Source organism: Mustela putorius, unplaced genomic scaffold (assembly GCF_011764305.1).
Source record: "Mustela putorius furo isolate JIRA1106 unplaced genomic scaffold, ASM1176430v1.1 tig00003913_pilon_pilon_pilon, whole genome shotgun sequence".
In the NCBI taxonomy this organism is placed as follows: Eukaryota; Metazoa; Chordata; class Mammalia; order Carnivora; family Mustelidae; genus Mustela; species Mustela putorius.
The window spans coordinates 4,499,951-4,527,037 of NW_025422060.1; the positions used below are offsets into that span (position 1 = coordinate 4,499,951).

General features: G+C 40.1%; 1 protein-coding gene across 4 annotated transcripts in view; it reads left to right on the plus strand.

The window, feature by feature from the left end:
* The first annotated feature begins 500 nt into the window (after positions 1 to 500).
* Positions 501 to 27,087, plus strand: part of ITGB1 (integrin subunit beta 1) — a 45,385-nt gene continuing 18,798 nt past the window's right edge. The window contains exons 1-6 of one of the 4 annotated variants that reach the window (XM_045069213.1): positions 501 to 665; positions 18,255 to 18,321; positions 20,790 to 20,875; positions 23,290 to 23,512; positions 25,018 to 25,188; positions 25,728 to 25,966. In XM_045069213.1, the coding sequence (XP_044925148.1) occupies positions 18,255 to 18,321; positions 20,790 to 20,875; positions 23,290 to 23,512; positions 25,018 to 25,188; positions 25,728 to 25,966 (786 nt within the window). In that variant the 5' untranslated portion in view covers positions 501 to 665. Of the gene's footprint in view, positions 666 to 1,016; positions 1,133 to 8,927; positions 8,947 to 18,254; positions 18,322 to 20,789; positions 20,876 to 23,289; positions 23,513 to 25,017; positions 25,189 to 25,727; positions 25,967 to 27,087 lie in introns of those variants that run through there. The other 3 variants (XM_045069214.1, XM_004774281.3, XM_045069212.1) reach the window with 3 other exon arrangements.

A 27,087-nucleotide genomic window follows, 5' to 3' on the forward strand; every position in this document is an offset into this window, starting at 1 on the left:
AGGTGGCTGTCTCGGCTCCCGGGACAATCCCGGGCTAAAGGGACCTTTGGGTGTGGCTTTGGGGAAGTAGAATGTAAGCCCGGAAAGGAGTCCCGCCCCAGGTTCCCTGCGGCCCATCCAGTCTTCCCTCACAGGGGCCTGAGAGCTTGCCGGGGCCGTGCGGAGCCCTGGGGCTCCCCCGACGCTTCCGTCCCTTGGCAGGAAAGGAAACTGAGGCACGGCGAAGGCCGGCCCAGTCCCACGCCCCGCCCCCCGCGACTGCCCCAGGCCCTCTCGCCCCACTCCTTTGTCCAGGCAGCGGTCTTCCTGCCTCCTCCTCCGCCCCGCCGCCACCTCCTCGCCTCCGGCGCGGCTGACGCGTCCAGGCAGGAATGCGTTTCCGGAGGGAGAGCGCGGCGGCAGCGGCTTGAGGAGCAGGATCGGACGCGCGGAGGAGGCGGTGCTGCGGGGGTCGTTTCCTGCCGGGAGGCGGCGCCGGGCCGCCGAGTCTCCTCCTCCCACCCCCGAGGAGGAGGAGGAGGAGGAGGAGGAGGAGGAGCCGCCGCAGCAGCCCGCCGCGCCCGAGAGCCTGGAGGCCGCGCCTGCCCAAGGGAGAGAGCGAGCGGGAGCCGCGGAGCAGCAGGCCCGGACCGAGCGCACCGGGGCCTGGACGCCGCCCGGAGAAAGTAGGCGCCTTGAGGGGGGGCGGGGCAGGCGACGACCGCGGGGCTCCGGAGTGCCGCGGGACCTCGGGCGGTCCGCCGCGGGCCCGGCCCCGCGTGGGGGGGACGTCGGGGCCGGGTCGGCCGCCGGGACCGGGGCGTGGGTGGGGGCGGAATGCTTGCCCTGGGGCGGCAGAGGAAGTCCGGGCGGACGGCCGCGCTCCCGGCTTCTCCCGCGGCCCCTCTTGCCCTCCCCAGGCGCGGGCGGCCCGAAGGCGCGGAGCCAGCCCCGCCGCGTTGCGAGGGGGGAGGGTCGCGGGCCTGGGCGCTGTCACGTCGGGGCCGGGGTCGGCGGGGGACCCGGGCGCGCGAGCAGCCCCTCGGACACCTGCGATTCGCAGCGAGCCTTCCCGGCTGGCGGCCTGGGCTCCGTGGCGCGGGCTGACCCCGCGCGGCGCCCAGGTTTTCGTCCTCGCCTCCGCCGCGCGCAGGTGAGAAGGCGAGTGGAGGCCTCCCCGGGACTCGACGCTGTAGGACTTTGAACGAACCTTGACGGTTTCCCTTTGTTTCCATTCCTGTCGCCGGCTGCTTTTCTCTGAGCGGTGTGGAGTTGAGCAATTCGCTTCCAACTTCCAGAAGTTGGGCCCAGCCTTCAGGGCCTGTGGCCTGGGACGAATTGTAGGGTGGGCCCTGACAAAAGTTGGCACCCTGGAGCCGCTAGGCAAGGAAGGCGTGGTGTTGGCATATATATATTTTATTTTTTTTCCCCCACTTAATGTTTATGAGGCCGCACTTGAGTGTGAGGTCCCTCAGCAGTGCGAGTTCCAGGCGCTCCGCAAGATTCAGTGCCCGACCCGCTCCTGGTGCCATCTTACTACGTGTCAATTCTTGGGCTTCCTAACAAGTTGTGGTTTTAAGAAGGCTAGTATTTTATGCCGAAGTCATTTTTACTTCACCAGATTTGTGTTTGGGAGTCAAAATCTTGCACAGTAAACTACCCTCTTGAGGCTTCCATTTCCTCATCTGTAAAATGGGAACAAGAATATCCACACTAATAATAAAAGTAGCTATTATAGTAAGGGCAGTGTGGGTCATGCTTAGCTTTAGGCACTTTACCTGTATTTTCTCATTTTATCCTGGGACCGATACGATGAGGTAGGTGCCATTTTTATCCCTATTTTACAAATGAAGAAACTGAGGCACAGGAAGCCTAAGTAATTTGGCTGTGATCGTCCAGCTAGCGAGTAGAGAACCCATGGGGTCTAGCGGCTGAGCCCATGTTTGAGCCTTCCATAACTACGGTATACTTGTGAAAATCCAATGTAATACATAAAACAGTTCAGAGTCGAGTAGGTGTTCAATAAATATGACTTCTTTTCATCTCTTCTTGATATATTAAAAAGATTTTTAGAAAAAAACTCAGGATGTAATTGATAACATCATTAGCAAGGTTTCTTTGGGGCTCAGTCCACATAGATATTTATGTGGGTAGAATTACTGGATGGTTATTTTTTGTTGTTTTGATGGTGCAAAAATAATGTGAAATGAATTTTGATTAGGCATCTTTTTTAATGTATACCCTTAGGTTATATTAATAGACCACATTTAGAAATGATTAAGAAATTTTAGATGAAGTTTAGCTTATTCTATATTTGGGGACATCTACATGCAGAGGGGATAGGACATAAGAATTCCACTACAGTGTTCATATTTTTAAATAGTTTTTGTTCATTGATCAATATTAAATGAGTGACTTAAGATAATGAAGTGATACACAGGAAATGGAAGAAACAAATCAGTAGTTTGGAGACAGGTCTCTGAGGAAAGAGCCATTAATTTATCCTAAAATTCGGTATAAAATGGAAGATGTTCTGAGAATGTTAGCTAAAAAGACAGGGGATGTGGTTAATATTTCTGTAAACAGAAAGCAAGTCAACTCCAAATTAAGGCATCTATGTTGGCTTCACACACCTGAAATACTTTTTTTGTAATGTTAACGCTTTTTAAAAGAATGCTAAATTCTATATTATTATTTTATGTTATTATAATATCTTCAATAATCTGTATATGAAAAAGTATAGAATCAACAATATTGAAAACTGCTACATTTAGTAATTTTAACAATCATGTAGTTTTCCCTTAACTTTCTAGTCAGTATAATTAAAATCTGGCCCCAGTTTCCATCACTGAATGAAAATGGAGTTCTTTATTGTTAACGATAACTTCCTAACTCCGGGAGCTTCTCTGGGGACATCTGGTCACTTTGTAATAGAATTAATCAGTTTAATGTGCTAGTTTTAATGGAATGCTTGCCACATAATAGCTTTATTCGGATTCTTGCCAAATAAATAGTGGCGTACAGCATGGGGGGAGTAGTATAATAGTCTACCTCAGAAAAATATTTTTCTTTAATATTCGGTTGGTGCACTGGTCTGCTCTTAACTACACTCCTGGAATAATGAGATGAAACATCTTCTGCCTGTTCAAAGTTGCAGAACTTCTGAGTGCTGAGATTTTTAGTTTCTGAATGTGTAACAAGCCGAAAGTGTCTGAGGATTTATATGGACTGTTAAATTTTGAAGATTTCCCCACTATGCATGGAAAGTTAGGATGCATTAGGTTGTAGGTAGAACTCTATAGGACTGTATTGTGCAAATGTGTAAATGTCTCTTGTTGTATTAGCAGGTCTGTTCTAACTTTGGTTGTATATTGTGGGATTTTTGTCTTTTTTTGTTGTAGTGGGAGTCTTGGGGAAGGGCGATGGGTTGACAGGGATAGGAGTAAGGAAGAGTACATTAGTCTTCAGCATCCTGAAATGGTAGCAGTATATATAGATGTAGAAAGCTGAAAAAATACTATGGTATGTACTTGGGTTAAAGGAGGTGCAGTCCACAAAACCCAGAAGATTAGCAGCCTTAGTGGGTAGGTGAAAAAAATGTGGTATCTCTTCTTTAGGAACCGTGTGCAAAAGGAGCCAAACTGTACTCTTAAATTTCTCTTCTTCACAGAGATGGCTAATTGTAAGACTTACAGAGTTACGTTTATAAAATAATACAGAGTGAGTTTTTAGAAGTCAGCTACCTTTAAACTTAATTTTTGGTTTGTGGACTTTGATGGTAAGGTTAACTGTATTTAGCAATATGTTAAATTGTGTATATCATCTTGAAATATGTGTGTATGAGTAAAAAGAAATGGCTTCAAATATCCATGCTACATACCTAAATAAACACCCCCCCATATAGATGTATATGTATATATGTTTTACTGCCTGGACTAGTGTCATTATACATCTCTAAAGTACAAGTTCCTAGACCCCAGGGATGTATAAAATGACTGATTGAAATATAGGAAGAAAATACAAGGCTTAATATCATATATACATATATATATATATACACACACATATATATACATATACATACATATATACACATATATATATTTTAAATCTTATTTAAAGTTTAAAATTTTTGTTATTTTTAATATCTTACTATATTGCTATAAAAATACATGTATTTTAACTTATAAATAAACATATACTTTGGGTATATATTAGCTCAGAAATTTTTTCAATGATACAAGTGAGTGATCAAAAAGCTTTGGAAATCATTGATGTAGGGGGTGCTTTGGGTGTGGATACAAGCACTGCTGTATTCAGGAGGGAGAACTGATGAGACTTGATGTCTCAAGTAAGAGAGGCGAAAGATACCCAGAGTGACACAGGTTTCTGGTTAGGTGGTGTCATTTCCCAGGACAGGCAGTATGATCGCAACGGGGTGGTACTGGTTGACTCGAAGGAAGGGAAATGATGTATTTATAACGCTGAGTGTTTTTAAAAGTGACATTGGTAGAGATGTCCAGGAGCTCAGTTGAATACAGAGATAATGAGCTCAGAACAAGAAGTCTGGTTGGGAGATTCAGATTCTGGGATTCTTAATCTGTAAGTGCTAGTTGAAGCTCTGGGCTGCTGCTGAAAACACCAAAGGAGAGTATGCAGAGTGAAAGGGGGCCAGGCAGAAGGCCTGGGAACACTTATAAACAGTCTAGGGCTGGTTGGAGGAAAAGGAATCCAGGGAAGCATTTCCTGCCCCCGTTTCTTTGAATTCCTAATTCCTTTGTGTGACAGTTTAGTGAGTGATTTGGGTCTTCGGGAGTTTTTTCTGTGATTGACATGTTTGAGGTAAAGACAAAAAGACTTACTAGTCATTTTAGACTCATCATTAGAAGAGCTGTTTGATATACTAAAGGCTTTGTGATTGGGAGGTGGTAAACCTGGGTTTCGGTGTAAGCTGTGCAGCTGAGTTCCTCTATGACCTTGGCTGGAATACTTTGCCTTCTGGGGCTTTGGTTTCTGCAGCTACACCATCAAGAAGTGGTCTGTAGGTTTCCTTCTGTCATTCTGTGAGTTCAAGGATAGCTACCACTCACCCCAGGCAGTGTGAAGTGCCCCTCTTCTCCCACGATCATCCATTTTCTTGTGTCACCAGAGAGGAGGGGTGCTGTGGCAGATTATTGCTTTAAGAAAACCTGCCCGCGTTGACCAGCCACATCTATTATTGTGAGCTCTCGTCCGATGTAACTCTGCTGTGTGTTACCTTTTAATCCGTCAGTGTACTGAGTGCCAGTTATTTGAAAAATGCTGTGCTCAGTGGTTGTAGATCAAGCGGTTGACATGGTCTTTGCTGTTGAGTATGTCATCTAGTTAGGATAAGTTGTGTTTAATCTAGGAAAACATAACAAGTACCAAAGAATATTTTACACAAGGTACTATACCAGATAATTTTCTGTAGTACTTTTTGAGAAAAAGATCAGCCTTTGGCTTAAGTGGTTTTGGAATGCTTTATAAAGGAGCCTGGAATGGTATGAACAAAGATATGCACAATAGATGGGTGACCTATTCCAAGGACAGTATAAGTAGAAGGCAGAATTCAGTCTAATTTAGCAAATACTGTTTGACAACTCGACGTGTGTGTGCTCGTGCACACATGTGTACATGTGCACACATCTGTTGAAGGCCTGGATTTTGTCCTCCCTCTAGTCTTGAAGTGGTTCACAGACATGAGTACATTTAGTTATGATAGAAGTTTGTATTATTGAGCATCACTGAAACTGAGGGTTTGTCATTTACTATCCTAGACACTTAAGAAGATGTTTTAGTACCATGAAGAAAGGAGTAGTTAATTCTGCTTATTGTGGTTGGTAAAGAGATGAAGAGCCAGTGAAAGCCAAAAAAAAAAAAAAGAAAAGAAAAGTTAGCATTTTTATTTTATGGTAGGGAATGTAGTTTCAGTGGATGTGGAAGGTATTTACATGAAAAATTTATTAGGAACATTCAGTGTATAAATGTTTATTGGGTGAATATATGAGTAAACTTTCTTACTCTTTGTGAAACTCAGAATAGTAATTTAGTGGTGCTCAAATATTTTATAGTTAATGTATGATTTTTTTCATATTATTATAGTGCTTCTCAGGAGGAGGTCATGGTAGGTCATACTTCATTGCTGGAGGAGGATGTTTTAGTTTGAAAAAGTACATTTGTTATATTAAGGAAAAAACCCCCAAAATACAATAGGGAATAGATTTGTACTTGTTAAAGGAGCACGGTTTTAAAAGGATTGAAAACCGTTTATTAAGTAGTCACTCAGGTTCTTACCATTGGAAGCCTGTGACTAGTGAATGAGTTGGAAAGCAGGAAGCAAATTCAGTAATTAAGTAAAATGTGACCAGCAGATCACCATAAAAATATGTATTGCTAAGAGCTTTTACACTGATGATCATATTTTACTTTTGGAACAGTTCTGAGGTAGGTATTATTTCCAGCTTTGTGCTGACTACAATGAGAGATTTGTTTCTCCCTATGTTTAGTTTTTAAAACATTTGTAATATATTTAAAATAGACCTAGCGCTGTGCTTGTTCCACTCTACAGGGCAGAGAGGAGCTGTGGCAAAAGGTATAGTCAAAAGTTATTAAGCTTTTGATCAAGTGAGAATTTTGGAGTGATCCACCTAAAAGTAGGTAAAATCACACAATTTGGGAACATACTTTACAGTTCTTCTTAATTAAGATAATGTAGAACAGATGGTAAACAAGTGTTTTTTTGATACCATTACCAGGATGGTTAACGTGTTTTGCTAGCTCCATTTACAATTATCTTTATAAACTTAACCCAAAGTAAAATTTCTCAAACAAAACCATTACTAACCTACTCTTTTCTCCATTCAAGGAATGGCAAAATCTGTAGCTGTAGCAGGTGTAGAGAAGAACAGCTCACTAGGCTGGTTTGAAAAATATCAGTTGCTAGGTAATGTCCAGCGCAAGGGAGCTTGGAAGAATTAATTTCAGGCAACTTTCCATGCTCATTTTGAATCAGGCTTTAAAATATTATGTATGGCTTGATAGTTTTGTTTCAAGTGTCTTCTTGTATTTTAAGTCTGTTCTTTAGATTTGAGTTTATTAATGCCACCTCACTGAGTTTTTAGTTTAATACTTTTTTTAAAAAAAAAATAGGTTAGCAGTTTATTATAAAAGGATGTATTTCATAAACAGCCAGATGGAGGGAAGGCATAGGGCAGCCACCGGAAGTGCCACTCTTCCCAAATCTCCTCAGTTCACTGGCTGGAAAGCTCCCAATTCTTTTTTTTCCTCCCATTTTTCATGTAGGTTCTCCTTTTTGAGGGGTGGTGGTAGTATACCAGTGACCTGCTTATGAGATCACTGTTGGCTCCATCGTGTTTCTGACTGGCCTGAATTACTTTGAATTCTGTGTGGGTTTTCTCAAGCATGCTCGTTGTGTTGTGTTGTTCCTGTTCCTGGTATTTATGAGTTCTGTAAAGGATTTCAACTTAAGTTTCCTCCCTGAGTTCTGTACGCTTTTCCTCTAGTTCTATGATCTTACTGTTTTTGACTGATCCCTGTGAGACCTATTGAGATTTTCTACATTCCTTCAAGAGTATAATACATTCATCTCAGTTTTCTCCTATTTGCAGATAAGATTCTTCACTTCCCTTCATTTTTTCTTCTGTAGAAGTTTTTCCTAATTAAGTTCTGCACCCTCCCCCCCAACCGATTTATCTTTGAGGCGTTTTATGTGCCAACATGCTGTATATCCGTTCTTTATCTTTCCTGTGCACTTGTGGGCTGGATGGTGGGTGACGGTGATTGATCTTCCATATTCATGTTTCCTCGGAGAAGGTGAGTAGACCAGTTCCTAGTGATGAATTTTGCTTCCGTCTGTTATTGTCATTTTCTTAAAGTATCTAGTCCTGTTATGGGCTGTTCTCAGGTTTCAGATTGTTTTGTGAGCCTGTTGCTTTGGAGCAGCTTAATCTTTGCCTTTGAGTTCATTAGCTTCAGGTGGAGGTTGCTCTTGGGTAAGAAAGAGTTGGTGCTCTTAAAAAGCACGGTTTTTTCTTCTGGCAGGAGTAGTGAATTGTTGAAAGGTTTCTAGTTCAGACTGCTGTTCTATAAGTTGTATCTTTGCCTTGGAGAACTTGGCCTCTTTCTTATTTCCTCTTGTTTTTTCTTTCTTCTTCATCCTTTCTAAGTTTTGTTAATCATTAATTCTGCCTTCATATTTGGGTCATAAACACGTTCATGGTCATCAGCGCATACCTCTTCCTGCCGGAGAGAGGGAAATAAAATGCTGAGTTCTAATTGTTCTTCCTCTAGGGGAAAGATGCTCTTGCCCTAGAGGAATGCATCCCCACACTCACCCTCAAATTTGATGGACTAGAGATAAGTGGGATTTCTGAGCACCTTCCATTTGGGCTCCCCCATCTGACTGCCCGCTGTATGGGGAGAAGTGGGAAATGCTGCATGTAAATTCTCTGAGGCTTTCAGTTTGGTTCTGTGTTGTTTTTATGCTCTGTATTGATTTTTTTTTAAAAGATTATATTTATTTGAGAGAGAATGAGTGAGAGAGAGCATGAGGGAGGAGAAGGTCAGAGGGAGAAGCAGACTCCCCAAGGAGCTGGGAGCCTGAGGCGGGACTCGATCCTGGAAGTTCGGGATCATGACCTGAGCCGAAGGCAGTTGTTCAACCAACTGAGCCACCCAGGCGCCCTGTATTGATTTTTAAATGTTCTTTTATAGGACTGTTTTTTCCCTTTTAAGAGCAGATATAGAAAATAATGATGGTGGGACAGGCTTGGGATGAATACAGCTTTGTTATATTTTTAGGAGAGATTTATGATACACCTCAATGTAGTTATCCTAATCTTTTCTACTTTTAGGTGAAAAGATTTTAAAATGTTATGACATTAAAAAGGAAGCAAATTCTGTTGTCCAAAAGAGAGTATTTGAAAGGTAAAAACCATTAACCTTTTTTTATTAGAAACCTACTTCTATTGAAAGCTTGAGCTCAGACCTAGGTTCATATCCTAGCTTTGTCACTTAGTCTGGCTTTGTCTGCACAGTAGATTTGTGATAGGTATTTGCTGACTTAAATTTAATAAGTTGTGTTAAATAAAAATATACCGTTTTGCAAGGATTTGATAGGAAGAAATTTTTTGTGGATGACTTCTTTTTATACTGGTTGGGTTTTGGGGAACTTATTTAAAAACTTGAAATAAATTTAACTCACCACATCTTTTAAAGTAATTTTTCTCTAAACTGTAATTGTTCAATTTCTACAAATACAGTACTTTAAAGTTTCTAAAGATTTTATCTGTAAATGTAAAAGGAAATGCCACGTGAGTTACTTGTGGCAGTGTTAAAAATATTAAATACGTGTGTATTTAGAAGTTTGAATAGTACATAAAACCACACTTTGGTGAATAAAGGTGAATTTAGAGTGGAGATTAAAATAATTCTGTACAGTTTTTGACAATGGGAACAATGCACAAAGTTAGGCTGTTAACCACTAAAACGAAATTGTTTGGAGGAGGTGCTTAAGATGATTTATTGTTTAAGGAATGAATTATGACCTTATAGGTAAACTTGAATATGGTAAAAAGTAATACTAGGGTAAAACACCTCTGTAGAAATCGAGGCACAAAACCTATGGGTACACTCAATATTGTACTCAGTATTGAAATTTGCCAGCTAAATTAACTTTTCTTGGCCTCCATTCAGTTTGAGGGACTAAGAAATAAACTCACAGAACATTATAAACCCTTTCTACTTTTATGCTGTGAGTCTATTCTCACACTGGAAGGATGTTCTTTTTCTTTTCTTTTTTTTTTAAATAGTGACTTGAATAGGCCTTCAAAAAATTAGAGTTTAATGAAGCACAGACCAGGTGATAGCTTGTATGTAATTCAGATGGTCTGATTTCCCTTCCACCAGTGTGACCCTGGAGAGGTTATTTTACCTCTCAGTAATTTGGTTTCCTCATCTGTAAGCCAAAGGTAATATCATTTCTAGCTGCACAGATAATTATTTTTATCATTATTGCTACTATTGTAGTCATTTGAAAGTGTTGAAATAAAAATGAGATAACTTTTTGTTACAAATGACCCTAAATCCTCAAAACTCCGTGTACTGTGTTATTCTTGTCTGTGCCTGCTGTATGCCTACTGGATCTTTAAGCATACCACTCTTCCTCTTTTTCTTTGTAGTCTTCAGTGGGCAGCCACCCATGGCTGGAATCCCACTGGTACACAGTATTGGGATTCACCTTTTTTAGTAGTAAGAGGTCTTTTCAGGGAAGTTTCCTTTCTTTTAGCCTCTCCTCTTTACTTCCCCTAGACAGAAGAAGCCTCGAGTCATTCTCCCTGTATTTTTTTTAGGTATGTCATCTCCTACCATGATCTCTTTTTTTAAGGTAGTCTCTGATACTCAGGTTCAGAATTATCTGTATTTTGTCTAATGTAGTAATAGAAAACACTGAGATTCTGCTTTTCTTATTATTTTACATACAAATTGTTAGAAAGCACATTAATTAGAATAATCCTTCCTAGATGTAGAACCTAAAATAAGACTCTAATTATATTATTAATATAATTGGTGTCTAATATGATAGCATCTCATTAAACCTTATTGTCATACAGTATAATGATCTTTTGATAATGTATCTAGATAAGTTTCTGAGTGACTATAACAATGAATGTTAATCTTGTTTACAGTTGTTTTATTTCTAACACATATCCTTTCTTCTAGATCTTGTTTCTCCCCGAAGTGCATTAATCCAAAATTTTCTGATTACGATTATAGTTGAAAAAAAACAAAACCTTCAAATTAAGTTACTTCAGAGATTTGCATCCAGGCATTCTGGCTCCAAGTTGGTGCCCTCGGCTCTATGTTACCGTGTTATGGTATACTGCTTGCCCTCCTTAAGCTTCCTGGTTTTGTTTTTGTTTTTTTGGGGGATACCTTGGAATATTTTTAGTCATCTTTATCTTTAGTGTCTTTATTAAATAGTAAGATAATGTGCTCAATATAGAGAGAATACCGAGCACTGACTTTTAGGGGAGATGGCAATTCATAAGACAAGTCAGCCTCATGCATCTGTAGTTGATGGATAAGAGCTCCTTGTATCTTAAACACTAAATTTTGAAAACAAAGATTGTTTATATTTGATTTAGTGTATGTATCTGACTTAAATCACCTCCCCAGTTCTTGCCATCATTAGGAGTCTTCAAGAATACAGGCAGGTAATACCTCTCATATTCTGGTCTAGCAGTTTTCTTGACTTTTTCAACTCTGGTTGCCTTCGAGCACTGCGCTAGAGACCTCTGCTGTCCTTCTCACCTCCTCCTGGCCTCTTCTCTGATTCCAGCCACTGCCGCTGGGAGCAGTTAGTGTTATGACTCACTTTGGCTAACTGCATCTTGCCTCAGGCTCCTCCTGGGCATTCTTTTGGGTGATGGTCAGGCGAGAAGCTGGTGCAGACTTCTGGGCAGATGCCCCGTAGTTCTTGGAAGTGTGGGGGAAGTGAGTGCCCCTCGGGCAGACTTACCTGTGGGGACTGGAATTAGTAAATGTACTTCTCTACATAGACCCTCCTCGGAACAGACTCTCTGGGCACTTCTCAAAACTCAGCCAGGTCAAGCCCCCAGGGGACCCACATGGCAAAGAAGTCTCCTGAATTGGCAATCTTGGTTCACTCTCTTCAGTATCTATGTCTTTCCCTGAGGTCACCTTTGAATAAAAATCGCCTGCAGGCCTGTTTTTGTCTCAGCCTCTGCTTTCAGAAGGAACTCTGGCTCAAGTAATTGCCCATAGCTTATCCTTGCTTAGAACTTTTTACCTGTCTCTGCAATGTTAAATCCGTCCTTCCTTTTTGGCTCTGCCCTCCCCTGTGTGCAGGAGCCCCCTTTTCTCTCACCTGCCTCTCCTGATCTCTAGTCCTTTGCCTTTGTCCTCTTCTGTGTTGTTAGCTGTCCGCACAGCCTGTCCTCCTCCCCGCCCACCCACGCTTGCCTTGGAAACCAATGGATTAATTCAGTGAGTTCCAATGGGAGTCCGAGGATCTGTGGGAGGTGTCTCAGCGATTTGAGCTACAGAGCTGATAAAAAATGTTGTGCTTTTGTGCTAATAATTATGGTAATAAGCGGCCAACATCTGGATTATCTGGTTGACTACCTTGTAACTGAGTTGTCATTATTTTGGTGCCGAGTTTTATTTGTGTGTGTAAGTTAATCTTGGTTCATAACGTATAAGAGCCAGGACCATGAAGCATTTTACGTCTGGTTTTAAGTTGGCTGTATATACCTAAATTAATTGAAAATTGGTATTACGAGGGTGTCTATAGTAACTGTTTTCTAATTAAAGAGAGTCTGCAAAATAATTCTGAGAAACTCTTCTTTGCTGGGCTTCTGAGTCATGTTGGGAAAAAACATCATACAGTTTAATACAGTTCAGCAAAAATTTCTGAACATTGACTTTGTGCCAAGTGGTTCTGGTGCTTGCTGTCTCAGAATAAGACACACCAAGGCCCTGTCTTCTTGAAGCCTGGAACCCATCAGGAAAGATGGGGGTGAACAAGTCATTCCCAGTGAGAGGAGTGGTGGTGCCTTTGTTAAGTCTGGGCCCTGAGTGCCACTCTGCAATGCCGCCACCTGTACCCAGGACCTCCCCCCTGGAACCCTACCTCCTCCCCGCCCTGCAGTCGTCCTGGCTCTGCTTTCAGAACAAACCTAGGCTGTTTTGGCCTGCACCGACTGAGAGAAGCACCTCTCTTCAGGCTCACGCACTCCCTTGCGGGCTGGATGCTGTCCTCTCTGCTCCGAGGATGCCCCGGGCTCCATCCAAGTACCCTTTCCTGGGTCCTCACCTCGTGAGCCCGCCTCTTTTCCTGAGTATTCTTTCCTTCACGGCCTCCTACTTTCATAGTTTCAGTTGCTGCCTCTGTGGCAGCCATTCTGGGGTAATCTGTCATCTCTAACCCTGACTTATCTCCTGAGATCAAGACCTATGTCTTACCTTCCTGTAGGTAACCTTCCTAGAAGTCCCTCAAGCATCTCACCTTCCTGGGTTCTAAAACAAAGGCATTATATGCTCCTTTGACGTCATTCTCCTTCTGCCTTCTTTGTTTGAAAGGGATGATTCCTTTTCCAAGCTGTGCTGCCTCCTAATCCCACAGTTGTCTTCTCATCCTCGTTCACTGCCGCTCTGAACCTTCAGGTGTTTGCTGAGCCCCGGCAGGGAAAGCAGGCTTTGTTTTGCAGCTCTTAGCTTGATGCTCATCTTCTGCCTCGCGGAGTTCTGTCATGTCTGTATCGTGTGCTACCCTGGCCCATTTGTTCCCTGGTTTCCTTGCTATTTGCAAAGTAGAATCTAAACCCTTTGAGCAGGGGTGGCCTTGAAGGCTCTCTGTGACCCAACTCCTCCAACCTTGCTTACAATTTTAGTCTCAGAAATGCTTAAGTATCTTAAGATTCTTTTCAGCCTTCATGATTTTAAGATTCTTAAAATTTAAGATTATAATGTAATTTTTACTTACTGTAGAAAATTACAGGGACAGGGGCGCCTGGGTGGCTCGGTGGGTTAAAGTCTCTGCCTTCGGCTCAGGTCATGATCCCAGGGTCCTGGGATCGAGCCCCGCATCGAGCTCTCTGCTCAGCAGGGAGCCTGCTTCCTACTCTCTCTCTGTCCGCCTCTCTGTCTACTTGTGATCTCTGTCAAATAAATAAATAAAATCTTTAAAAAAGAAAAAAGAAAATTACAGGGACAAAATAATCATCCCACAGACCAGCTTAAACTATAACGTGTGTGTATATAATATAGATACATTTTTTTTTTAAAGATTTTATTTATTTATTTATTTGACAGAGAGAGAGATCACAAGTAAGCAGAGAGGCGGGCAGAGTGGGCGGGGGGGGGAGCAGGCTCACCGCTGAGCAGAGAGCCCCATGTGGGGCTCGATCCCAGGACCTTGGGATCACGACCCTAGCTGAAGGCAGAGGCTTTAACCCACTGAGCCACCCAGGTGCCTCATACATACATATTTTTAAAAGTATTTACTTATTTGACAGAAAGGAGACAGTGAGGGAGCACAAGCAGGCGGAGGGGGTGAGGGAATGGGAGAAGCAGGCTTTCCACTGAGCCGGGAGCTTAACATGTAGCTCCATCCCAGGAGCCTGAGATCATGACCTGAGGCAAAGGCAGACGCCCAACCGACTGAGCCACCAACGCCCTTAAATATATTTTTTCTAACCTTTTTTTCTGTGCAGATAAAGTGAGACAATCCCAGTTGGGTTGGGGGTGGGAGTGGGGGTCACCAAACATGTATGTTTAGAAATGAGATTGGAAAGAAGTTACTGTAATTCTTCCTAGGACTCCACGGCTTTGCATTTACAAACCTCTTGCCTGGAACATTTCTCTTCATCTGCCTGCCTGTTTTGCCAAATCCATGAAGCCACTGAACTTGGCCAGGCCAATTTTGGTGTCCTCAGAGCACTTTTTCCTTATTTTCATTACAGAAACCATCACATCATATTGTAATCATTTGTATTTTTGCCTGAATGGAAAATTCCTTGAGACTGATTTTTGTTTCTCCAGATTGGGCACAGAACCTGACAAAGTTGGCTGAGGAAGGACTTCCAGAGAGGTGGGGGAGAAACCAGGAAAGCCGGAGAGAACAGAGTGGGTTAAGAAAGAATGGTGAAATGGATTAAGTGCTGTGTGTAGATTCGGTGCATGGGAAATGGATGTATCTCCCCAGGCGACCTATTGTAGGCAGTCACGGCATTTTTGCCTGAATGAATGAATGCAGAGAGTAGTGGAAGGCCTGGAATGTTATTTTTTTGCACGAGCAGTTTCACATGCATGGTAGGAAGTGGACGTCAATTACAGCCAGTTGGGGAGGGAGTAGGAGATTACAAAGTGGAGAATAGTGTAGATAACTACAACAGTGTAGACAACCTTTGAAGATTGGATCAGGATAATGCCTTGGAGGCATCTCTCCCTGCCAGCCCCTTAGGTTCTTCGAGGAATGCCCATGGTAGGAAACTGCTAAGCTGGGGAATCAGAGGAGAATAGATTTCGCCTACTGAGCCTGTGGGTTTTAGGTGCCTGGGTAGATCTGGCATCCAGGTAGATCTGAAGCAGATGTTGCCTAGATCACGCTTGGAGAAGAGCTGCCATAGGAGGAAAGGCTGCAGGGAGCTCTTGGTGCGTCCTTCTTCCCGCCCCACATGCAGGAGGAGCGTCCAGTACCTTCAGGGACTGTCCTCATTGACAGGGAGGCTGCTGTCTCCTGTGCTGCGTCTTCTGCACAGCCTGCTGTCCTCTCCTCGGCCACTGCTAACCCAGTTTCTTCCCAGTCTTGTCCTCGCTGCTCTTTATTCTTCTTTGCTGTCTTCTTCTGTCTCCAGTGGCCTCTCTGCTTCCCAGAGGGAAAGCCTGGCCTTTTATAGGCGTCACCAGCCAATCTCTCTCTTGCCAGTGTGCTGACCAGTGCCAGGAGAGTTGACAAGTGTCTTTGAACTGTTCTTTGCAGCCGTCTTGTTCTTTCAGCTGCTCTTCTACACTAAAGCCTTGTTTTGCCTGCCTCTGGGTTTGGGGCCTTCCAGAGCAAGGGAGTTTCAGAAGGCTAATCTTCGACTTGTCAAGGTTTACAGGAGGAGGAGAAGACGGGGCATTTAAAGTCTGTTTTAAAAGTGGGTGGCCTAATGTTGTGAGGCTGCCTGAAACAATGCTGCTCCTATCTCCTAACTCTGCCCTCATGGTAATTCTCTGAGTTGTGTAATATTTTAAAACGTTTTTCAGAGCAGTCTAGGGCCCTTGAAGTAGCCCTAGGAGTGTCCTGAAGAACCGTACCAGCCCATATATGGGACGGATATTTATTCTGTTTTTTTGTGTGAAACTGCCCGGATGATTCATTCATCACAGTCTTCATGTTCCAGGGCCTTTTTGCATAACTTTGGAATTGGTAATGTTATTTGAATTGCTTAGAATTTGAGTCTAATGGATTTATTGCATATAAACCTGTTGGAGAGGCCATACAAGGCAAACTGTAGGCATGTCCCACTTCTATGACACTCTGCACAGTTACGGTCTTTTGGGTGCAGTTACAAGTGGTGCGTAAACAAAACTAGGCTTGCTGCATAGCGGGACTTGCTGCTCTGAGCAAGTGTAGAGCGTGTGGTTACGTAAGTTACTCTCACTCCCCTTCTCTGGGAAGCCCCCAGAGAAAACTTAAACATTTGACAGCAGAAGAGGCACAGGAATCTGGGGTGCTCTGAGCACAGCTTTGAAGCACTCTTTGGGAGTTGTGGGAATAGCATCTTAGAATGGAAGTTTTGTTTTTTTTTATGATTTTTTTTTTATTTTGACAGAGAGCACAGGCAGGCAGAGCAGCAGGGAGAGGGAGAAGCAGGCTCCCCGCTGAGCAAGGAGCCTGATGTGGGGCTCGATCCATCGCAGAATCTTGGGCTCATGATCTGAGTGGGAAGGCAGCCACTAAACCACTGAGCCACCCATGCGTCCCTGTCTTCTTCTTCTTCTTTTTTTTTTTTTTAAATTTAGTGAGAGAGCATTGGGGAGGGGCAGAAGGAGAGAGACCGCAGATTCCCTGCTGAGCATGGAGCCCCACCCATGCAGGGCTGAATCCCAGGACCCTGAGATCAGGACCTGAGCTGAAATTGTCAGATTCTTCAGTGACTGAGCCACCCGGGCACCCCCACCATTGTCTTTATATTATGCATATAAGTCTCTGTCATCTCTAGGACTCCTTGGTTACTTTATATGTTCATGTACTATTATTTTCACATACTTGTCATCTAAATATGTACTTTGCATTCAAAATTATTCTAACAACCTTTTGTTGTTACTACATTTTATTTTTATGACTCTACTAGTCCCATCTGGTTGATGCAGTTAGCTGTTTTCTTGTTACTGAGTAGAAGACATTTGTGTTTATGCCTGTTGTAACTAAATCAGTTGTGTGTGTATATCACCTTTTACATTTTTAACTATTTCCTTAGGATGAATAATAGCTAGATTGCAAGGTCAGAAGGTAGAAACATTTTTTTTATCGCTTTTGATACAGGTTAAATTATTTCCCCCAAAATTATACCAGTTTATAGAGCCATCTCTGGTTTCTGTCAGCTATCTGCAGAAGTTTTGTTGGGTTAAACACCGCCCCCTTTTTCTCTTTCTGGTTTACCTTGTATTGCTTTAATTTGTATGTCTTTGATAACTAGTAAGCTAACTTTTTGGGGATTTTATCATATTTCTCTTTGTTTTTTTGTGTTCTTGTGGGAGAGGCAGATATTTATATGTGATTGGCTGCTAGTCCAAGAACAGTAAACAGTGAAAGGATAGGGTTTGTGAGCTATGGCTGGAGCCGTAGCTGAAGTAAGTATAGATCAATATTGTGAAAAACTGATTCACAGGAAATTGTCCTATACCTAATGGCTACAGATTGGGGTGATTCTCGATAATGGACAGATTACTTAATTTTTCTTTAGAGATTCTAGAAGACAACTCAAACCCCTGTCAGTCTTTTGAGGTGTCTTGGTCTTTTTAGGCTCCCCTCCTGTACTTTTTATTTTTCCTTCTTTCTTTTTTTTCTTTTTAGTCTAGTTTGTAGATCTAGAGATGACAGGGAATTGAACTAAATGTTTTACTAATCCCATGCATAGACGTTATTTTATTAAAAAAAAGATAACTAATTACAGGAGCTCAACCTCAAAAATTAAGTCAGGCCTTGGGCAGGATGTTGGCCTTAGCCTGAGGAGAAATAGACATTATTGAAAAGTTGTAAGCAGCCATCTGGATTTTGACAAGTTCACTCAGACTGACCTGCAGTATTTAATGTGACTGCAGCATCTGGATGGCTGTGTGGCTCCTGGGAGCCACAGGAGGTAATACACATAGCGATTCCATGGAACAAAGACTGTTTATGGCTCTTATAGTGTTTGGGAATACGTGACACGTCTTGAGCATTGTTAATTAGACATTAAAATCTATTTGACATGGAGAAAGGTGAGAATGGATTCTAGGGATCTGGTGTGGACATTAATTTAATGTAATTGACAGGGGAGGTAACGGGGGAGGGGAGGGGAGGATAAAAGAGTTATAGAGAGGGATTGGAGAAGAAATGGTTTGAGAGGGATTATATTTATAAAATCAACAGAAGATAAGGTGAGTGGGAATGTTTTGTGTTTAATGTATTACTGTTTTTTGTTATTTTCTTAATATTTAGCAATGTACATTTTGTATTTCAGATGAATTTACAGCTGATTTTCTGGATTGGGCTGATTGGTTCAGTTTGCTGTGTGTTTGGCCAAGCAGGTAAAAAAATAAAAAGTTTTCAGTTGTCTTTTCATTTTAGTGTTTTGTATTACTTTTTGACCAATTACATTCTTGAGCAAGTCTAAGCCGCAAAATACTGCTCCTTCTGAAAGCTGTGCAAGGGCCGAATTTCACTTGGGGTAAAGGTTCTTAGAGTCGTCTGCGAGACCCTTCAATATCCAGCCCCTCACTGCTGCCACCCAGAACAGCGACAGGGCGACAGGGCAGGTCGGCTAAAGAAATGCTGAAGTGGTAGTAATACAGAACACAACAGAAAGGTCTTTTAAGACTGTAATAGAGTGTTGAAGTGAGCATAGAGAAAGCAAAGGTGTGTCACACATTTAGAAGAAAATAAAGTGAGTGTGTAAAATGGTGGATTATAAATGAACCGTTACTATCTAAAAAAATGAAACCAGGAACAACTCACTTTCTAGAAGATGTTCTTACTTTTGATCAAAAAGTCTTGCAAAGGGGCACCTGGGTGGCTCAGTCATTAAGTGTCTGCCTTCGGCTCAGGTCAGAATCCCAGGGTCCTGGGATCACCGGCATCGGGCTCCCTGCTCAGCAGGAAGCCTGCTTCTCCTCCCACTCCCCCTGCGTGTGTTCCCTCTCTTGCTATATCTCTCTCTGTCAAATAAGTATAAAATCTTTAAAAAAAAAAAAGTCTTGCAAAATGTTGGCATGATCTAGAAGAGGAATGAAACAAAGCCAAAAAATATATTTAATCCTCTTACAAACCATGGTACATCCACATCTGGAATAATGGATTTGTAGTTCTCTTCTCCAAATTTCAGAAAATACATTGCAGAGAGCACTTATTTAATCTTAGAATAAGAAGGACTTAACTACATGGAAAAGTGAAGAAAAACCTTAAAGGAAATTATTGATAAAGTTGATGATCTAAAACCAACAACATAAAAACCCAAAGTGTCTGGATGTCAGAACACCATCAACAAGATGAGAAACTAAGCAGAGTTTTAATTTGATTAGCATGTGTTGATATCCGGTAAAAATAGAGGAGCATGACAGAAAAAAAAATTTGCTAAAGATACAAACAAAATGTATAAAAGATATGGTCAGTAAAATCTGGTAAAAATGAAACTTAAATAACTGACAATAGAATTGATATTCTAATTTATATTCATTAAATGAGTAAAAGATTTTTTATATTAAAAAAGTACTTTGTTGAAGGTTTGGTGAAAATGGTATTTGTATACTGCTTGTAGGATTATAAATTTGAATATTTCTTCTGGATAGAAATTAGTGTATACTGAGAATATTAAAAACATGAATACTCTCCAACTCAAGTATTCTCCTTTTTAGTTTGTGCTAAGGAAAAAAGGATCAGAGTTTTCCACTGTGAGAATGGTCCTCAGAAGGGTGCATGTATGTGCACATATGTGTATACATGTATTTGGAAGGTTCGTGCGTGCATTATGAGCAAATGTGTGAAAACTACGCATGCATGCAATGGAAACAATCTAAATTTGTCCAACATCAAATAGGACACATTAAGATAATGAAATATATAATCATCAAGAGCCATTTTTTAAAGAATCTGTAATGAAACACTTAGGATTAAGTATAAAAATAGTATGCAAAATGTATATTCTCAATTTATTTAAATAATGTCTATATGTGTACTTTCTTGCTATTTTTTTTTTTAATCTACATAGAAAAAGGACTGGAAAGAAATATACAAAAATGTTAGCAGTAGTTATCCCTTAGTGAGTAGATTATGGGTGATTTTGAGTTTGTTCTTTATGCTTTTATATATTTTGCAAATTTTCTTATTTTGAATATATGTTAGATTTATAATCAGAGCAGACACATTGGAGACAGTCCATGTTAGTGCTTTTACCACATGAAAGGCATGCTGATCTTTAGGTGGATTCAAAGAAATGTGAGACATTCTTACCACATAGAGCCTGAAAAATCATGGGATTGTGGACTGGATGAATATGGGCTTTTTAAGTATTTACCTTCTTAAAAATGAAGGGAAGTCTTTTGCAGATGCTTTTGTGGGTATGGGTGTGGTAGTATGACTTAAATTAAAGGAAATAATATTATATGTAGTTGTAAGAAAACTCCAGATAGTTATGACTGTCCAACATAGTAGATCCTAAAATTATGCCTTTGAAGAAAGGAAGAATGTATAGATTACTAGTACCAGTACCTAGCCTTTGCTATAGAAGACAAGAAAGCTAACTATCTTTTCATGGCTTTCTATGCCAAGGTAATGTAACATCACCTCTTTGGGGTAGGTCTGGATCAGTGTATTAACAATTTTTATACGTTATTAATAAAATGTAATACATATTTATAATATATAATTGTAACAATACATGACATATGTTGTGTTATTCATACTTAAGGTTTATATGTATTGTATTTTGTCATTTTGATCATTTTTAATTATTTTCTTTCTTGAAACTTCAAGTAAAGTTGTCTATTCTTCGTCCTAACAGATGAAAATAGATGTTTAAAAGCAAATGCCAAATCATGTGGAGAATGTATACAAGCAGGGCCAAATTGTGGATGGTGTACAAATTCAGTAAGTAAAATTGTTCAAGGCCTTTCCATTTATTCTCTAGTCATTTACTATGATCCAATATTGAATCCTTGGGAAATGTTAGATAAGAATTTTCACTGAATGTTTATTGAGTAGGTATCAACTATGTGATGGTGTAGAGGTGTGCTGTTTAATTCAGTAGCCGCTAGGCCCATGTCACTGTCGGGCACTTGAAACGTGTTCCACATTGGTCCAAATTGAGAATTGCTATAAGCCTCAGATGTATCCTGGAGTTTGAAGACTTAATGATGAAAAAACAATCATTAATAATGTCGAAATGGTAATATTTTATATATATTGTTAAAATTAATTTCCTGTTTCTTTTTTCTTTTAATGTGGCTACTAGATAATTTTAAAATACATATATAGCTCACCCTTGTGGCATGCATTATGTTTCTATTATAAATGCATTATATTTCTATTATAATAGCTTCTCCAAATCCCTAGCCATTTAATTTGATTGTTTTTAGAGGTTTTTTTTTTTTTTTTTTTTTTTTTTTTTTTTTCAGGAGAGGTGTAAGCTAATCTTACTAATTATATCTGAGTTAGAACTAATATAGGATTGATTTGCATCCCAAATAAAAACCTGTTCAGGTTACGGTTTAAATTTTATTCACTCTTGTCATCTGTGTACATTGCTTAACTTGATTCCTTTCACAAAGCCTACTAAACATTAAAGAAATAAACGTGTGAATGAGTGTCAGAACAGGAAGTACTGGGAAGTCATTCGAGGAAATATAATTTATTCTTAGAGTGAATAATATCAGAAGCTCAAAGGTTTATTGTTGATTTTTACTCAGGCATTGGACTTTATACATTTCAGCTGTTTTGTTACTTCAAAATTTTTCCAGTGATACTTTTGTTCTCCTAAAAATGGTATTCTGGAATTCAGTTTGTCTCAGGAAGGGCTTAACTTGCCAAACTGTTCTTTAAATAATTTAGTCTTTGAAATTTGTGGCATGATTTTGGAATGTGTTTAGTGAAATTTTATTTGAGTTACGGTCTTGAAAGTTTCTACGCTAGGCTCCTGTGCTTTGGTGTTGTATTTTAGGTTTGATGATATGTAAAAGTTGTTCAGCTTTGAACTATCTGACCCTTTGTATTCCCTTCTAGTTGTTTTTCTGATTCCATAAATGCTCTCATTAGTGTTGTGTCCCTTCAAAATAACTGATTCAAACCATTGTGTATTCTTGTGTTTAAATATCCTCACTTAGGCATGAAAAAAATAGCATATAAAATTGAACACAAAGTGACCTCAGAGAAAAGGCATTTCCTCATTTTCCCAATGTCAAGATTAAAAAGAAAAAAAAAAAGAAATCTTTGGCTTAGTATAACTACATACAAAATTTGTAGGGATATATGTGAAATAATCACATGTCTATTATAATAATTGATTACTATAGGTACTTGTTTAAAAGTGACACATACCCACACACTAATGCCATTGTTTTTCTCCACTCTCACATTTCATGAAAAACTTTTATTCAAAGGTTTTGCATCCATCTTAACAGCAGTGTTTTTGCTTTCACTAAGATACTTATTCAGTCATCTGATAAAATTTTTATTTCCATCTAAGTTGGAGCTATAACACATTTTGAAATCATATCACTACTGGAAGTTTTACCCCAAGCTACAAGTAGCATTTATATAGCACTCAGACTTTTTTATTTTTATACTAAAATGTACTCTATGGAAATATACTCATGACCTTATCATGTGATCAGATTTTATTGATTGCTGTTTCATATTGTCATGTAATCACCACTGTGATTATTGTTTTTCAAAATGAATTTTAAAAGCCTTATTTAAAGTAATAACCAACACTTGAAATTTTTTCATGTCTCCAGGAATACTTACTACCTCTGTGTTAAATTTCTCAGTCTCCTTTATAAAAATTACGTCATTCACTGAAACACCTTCAGGGTAATATGTTTTCCCTAAACACTGAGTTGTTCAAAATAAGGAGAATACTACATAATATGAGAGAATTATATAGGACTTTTTGGGTATATACATTATTTATTAGTGGCCATTAAGCATGCTGACTGTGTGATTTTTACTGCAGAATTTCTTTGATTTAGATACTTTGAATTTGAAGGTGGGACAGTTAAAATGTACACTTAGGTCAACTCTATAGTACTAAAGTAATTCATTACTAGTAATATAGTAATTATAAAGGAATTACTCTTCTAGAGAATGAGTTCATTTTTTTTAAAATAAGAGCGTATGATTGGGGTGAAGGGAGCATTTTGTTTAAAAACCAGAAATGAAGTATATTAGTTGTGTCACTTGATTTTTTTTTTTTTGCATTTTAATTGCACATATGCAATTATGATTACTCAGAATGTTGGACCATTATACTTATTGTTTATACCTATATTTTGTGTGTCACTTAGACATTTTTACAAGAAGGAATGCCTACTTCTGCACGGTGTGATGATTTAGAAGCTTTAAAAAAGAAGGGTTGCCATCCAGATGACATAGAAAATCCCAGAGGCTCCAAAGATATAAAGAAAAATAAAAATGTAACCAACCGTAGCAAAGGAACAGCAGAGAAGCTCCAGCCAGAAGATATTACTCAGATCCAACCTCAGCAGTTGGTTTTGCAATTACGATCAGGTACAGAAATCAAGTTGTATGACAACTTTTATTTCAGCTTGAGATTTTGACGACTATGTAAGCCTCTTTTGAGTTTTCCTTATAGGGCTCATTTTCACATATGGACCGGCACTCAAACAGAAATGTGGAATATGTCAAATTTTGGAAGTTTTTTGCAGACATAACAATTTGTTAGACACATATACTTGAAATAATGAAGGTTGCCTAATGTCTGAAGGAAATTCTGTGAAAGAGAAAGTATTCTATTTAATGGGTTTTAAAAATAAAAGTGTCCATCCTGTGGTACAATTACCTGATATAAACACACTGTTCTAACTTGTGTTTTTCCTTTGTATATGTTTAATGTCATTAAAATATTAAACTATTATAAGAGTCTCTGACAGTCTTGCATTGAAAAAAGAAAAGAAAAAAGAAAACAAGCTCTTTTCCTACTCTTTCCAGTGTCCGTCCCTTTTCTCTGAAAAGAATGGTACACAGTCATTGTCTCCATGAGTTCCCCTCTTGACCGCTGTTCAGCCTGCTTCTCAACCTCTTCTCACAAAGCTCTGCCTTCACCTTGAACCACCAAACCTCATAGACTCTTGTCAGGCCCTTCCCCCCCCGCCCTTCCCTTAACCTTCTTGTACCAAGTAACACCTTTGAACTTCTTGAAATGCTCCCTCTTGGCTCTTACATCACTCCTGGTTTTTCTTCTTCTCTCTTAATATTGCTTTCCAGACTCCTTCCCGTGTCTTTCTACTTCCTTCTTCTTTGCAGTCCACTTCATTGTTGATTTTTCTCTCATGGCATTAAAACCATCTGTGTGCTGTAACATAGCCTTTTCTATTAAGCCCCAAACCCATTCACCCAGCTGCATACTAGAAATCTGTATAGAGAATATCTGCAAGTTAACATGCAATGGTTTTTTCACCCAAATATTCTCTTTCTCCTCTGTTTCCTGAGCAAATTCTACCTTAACGCCTCTTGTGTCTCTCTCCCCTTCTTATTCCTTATGGTTTTGGTTCGGATCTTCCTGTCTTCCCCTAAGAGTTTTGCAGTAGTTTCTTAACAAATCTCTTGTCTCTGTCATTCATTTTTAAAACTTTTTTTTTTTTGCCATGTTTTTGAAAGTAAAAATCAGATGATCTTGTTCACTTACGTATATAAACAGGGAACAGACTGTTTTTAGAACTTTTGGTCTCTAAAAGGTCAGGTGCACGCTGTAGTGCGCCCTGCCTCACCCAGCCCAGTCTGATGCGTGCTCTCCCATCTATTTGTTGTCCTTGGTCATAGTTCTAAGTCAGCTGTCTGTCTGTCTTGCCCACGTGGAGTGTTGTCCTTTTCATCTTGCGTGCCCAGGGTTGGCATGGTAAGTGTTTGTTGAGATTGAGTTTAGTTAGCCAGTGGACTTCCCAGGGTCTTGTAAAAATTATGGCAATAATACAGTCTGTAAATCCAGTTTGCTTTTCCTCATTTGTTTGTGATTGCTGGCAACTAACTTCATTTTCTAATCTCTGCTTAATTAGGGGAGCCACAGATATTTACGTTAAAATTTAAGAGAGCTGAAGACTATCCTATTGATCTCTACTACCTTATGGACCTCTCCTACTCTATGAAAGATGATTTGGAGAATGTTAAAAGTCTCGGAACAGATCTCATGAATGAAATGAGAAGGATTACTTCAGACTTCCGAATTGGTAGGATTATTGGGAACATTCGTAATTTTCATTTGTATAAGTCCTGGCAGTTTTGTTCTTCATTGTATACTTGTGAAATAAGTAGGCCAGTTTTTAGCCTTTTCTTTCAGAGGTGAAACTGATATTCCTGTCACATATCTGCAATTTTTGTGCCTCCTTGTTCCTCTTTTACTTTATGCTGTCATATTACTTAACACAGATTATATCACGTAGATAATGAAATGCATGCTTGTTTTCATAGGAGCGTATTCATTCATTTGTGAATTAGCATGTTGAGTATTCCAGTTCTGTTCCATTACTAATTAATATGACCACACCTGTCTGTACAGCCTAATAATAATCTAATAATCTCTAATAATAATCTCTCTTCAGCCCCGGATTTTTCATATTATAATGATCTCCTTTCCAAACTTTATTATTAAAATCTTATTTCTTATGGAAGATTGATGTACATGTGGTAACATAACTTTATTCTTTTTAACGCAAGTTTGTCTGCCCATCCATCTATCCATCTCTCTGTATGCATTTTTTCTTCACAGGATTTGGCTCATTTGTGGAGAAAACCGTGATGCCTTATATTAGTACAACACCAGCCAAGCTGAGGAACCCTTGCACAAGTGAACAGAACTGCACCAGCCCATTTAGCTACAAAAATGTGCTCAGTCTTACTGATAAAGGGGAAGTATTTAATGAACTTGTTGGTAAACAGCACATATCTGGAAATTTGGATTCTCCTGAAGGTGGCTTTGATGCCATCATGCAAGTTGCGGTTTGTGGAGTAAGTGCATTCATTTCCTACAAGGGAACATTACTTGTATGAATTGTAAGTGTGGTTTTACTATCGGTGAGGATGGAAGAACTTACCTGCTTACCAAATCATACTTCATGATCTCAGAGGAGTACAGAATTTGATCCCTTAAATTCCTTCTAGCTACACAGGTGCTTTGTAAAAGCTTATTTAATCATTATGTCCCCTGTTTCAACTGGGCAGCTACTTCATTTCCATAGGATCTTAAAAGCCAGCATGCTCACCATTTGAAACAGTGCGGCGGTGTAGTTGTACTTAGGCTGGTGTTCTAGGATTTTAGAAGAGGCGCAGGTGTCCTGACTCCGGCTTGTGCCAGACAAAGGTGGAGCTATGCTTGGCCAAGCACCAAGAGAGCCCAGCTAGAACAGCGTCTCAGGTGCCATTTCCTTTCGATGGGCTCTGCTCTGCCTGTCACCTCTGAAGGATGTCTTCCCTGTGTCTTAGTGACTCAAAAAGCAGGAACTTTTTGCATCCTACTTTATAAACTATATGAGAACTAGATTTTGAGAAGTCATAGCTTAGTAATCATTTTAATTGGGAGATTTTTAGTAGTGGCATGTTCATCTCCATTAGACTAGTGGTAGTATTTTATGACACATTTAGCAGCTGAAGGTTTTGAGGTGACGTTTTCATGACACAGCTGCAGCTCATACTAGAGAGCACTGTGAGGTAAATAAGGTTTGTCTTAAGTACCTACTTCTGTCTCATTCCCCCCCCTTTTTTTCCTTGTGGTATCCCTGTTCCCTAGAAGACCTTCTCTGCTTCCAGGTGCTTTTTAATGATTATTCCTCAACCAGTTTTTGCTAAGGTACAGCTACATCTAAGATAATGATGTGGTTTAACAATATGGTTGTGGTGGTTGAGAGAACCATTTTTAGACTGTTAGGACACTGTTTCACATTGTCCCATTGCCGCCGAGTCTGGACAATGTACTTAGTCCCACTGGAGGGCGGTTTCCTTCTCCATGAGAAGGGATAGTAGGACTGTTAGGAAGCTTAAATACTAATTAATATGCAGAGCTTCAATACGGTATTTGCAGAGTGCCAGGAGGCTCTCTGCAAATATTAAGTACTGTATTAGTTAATTTTTTT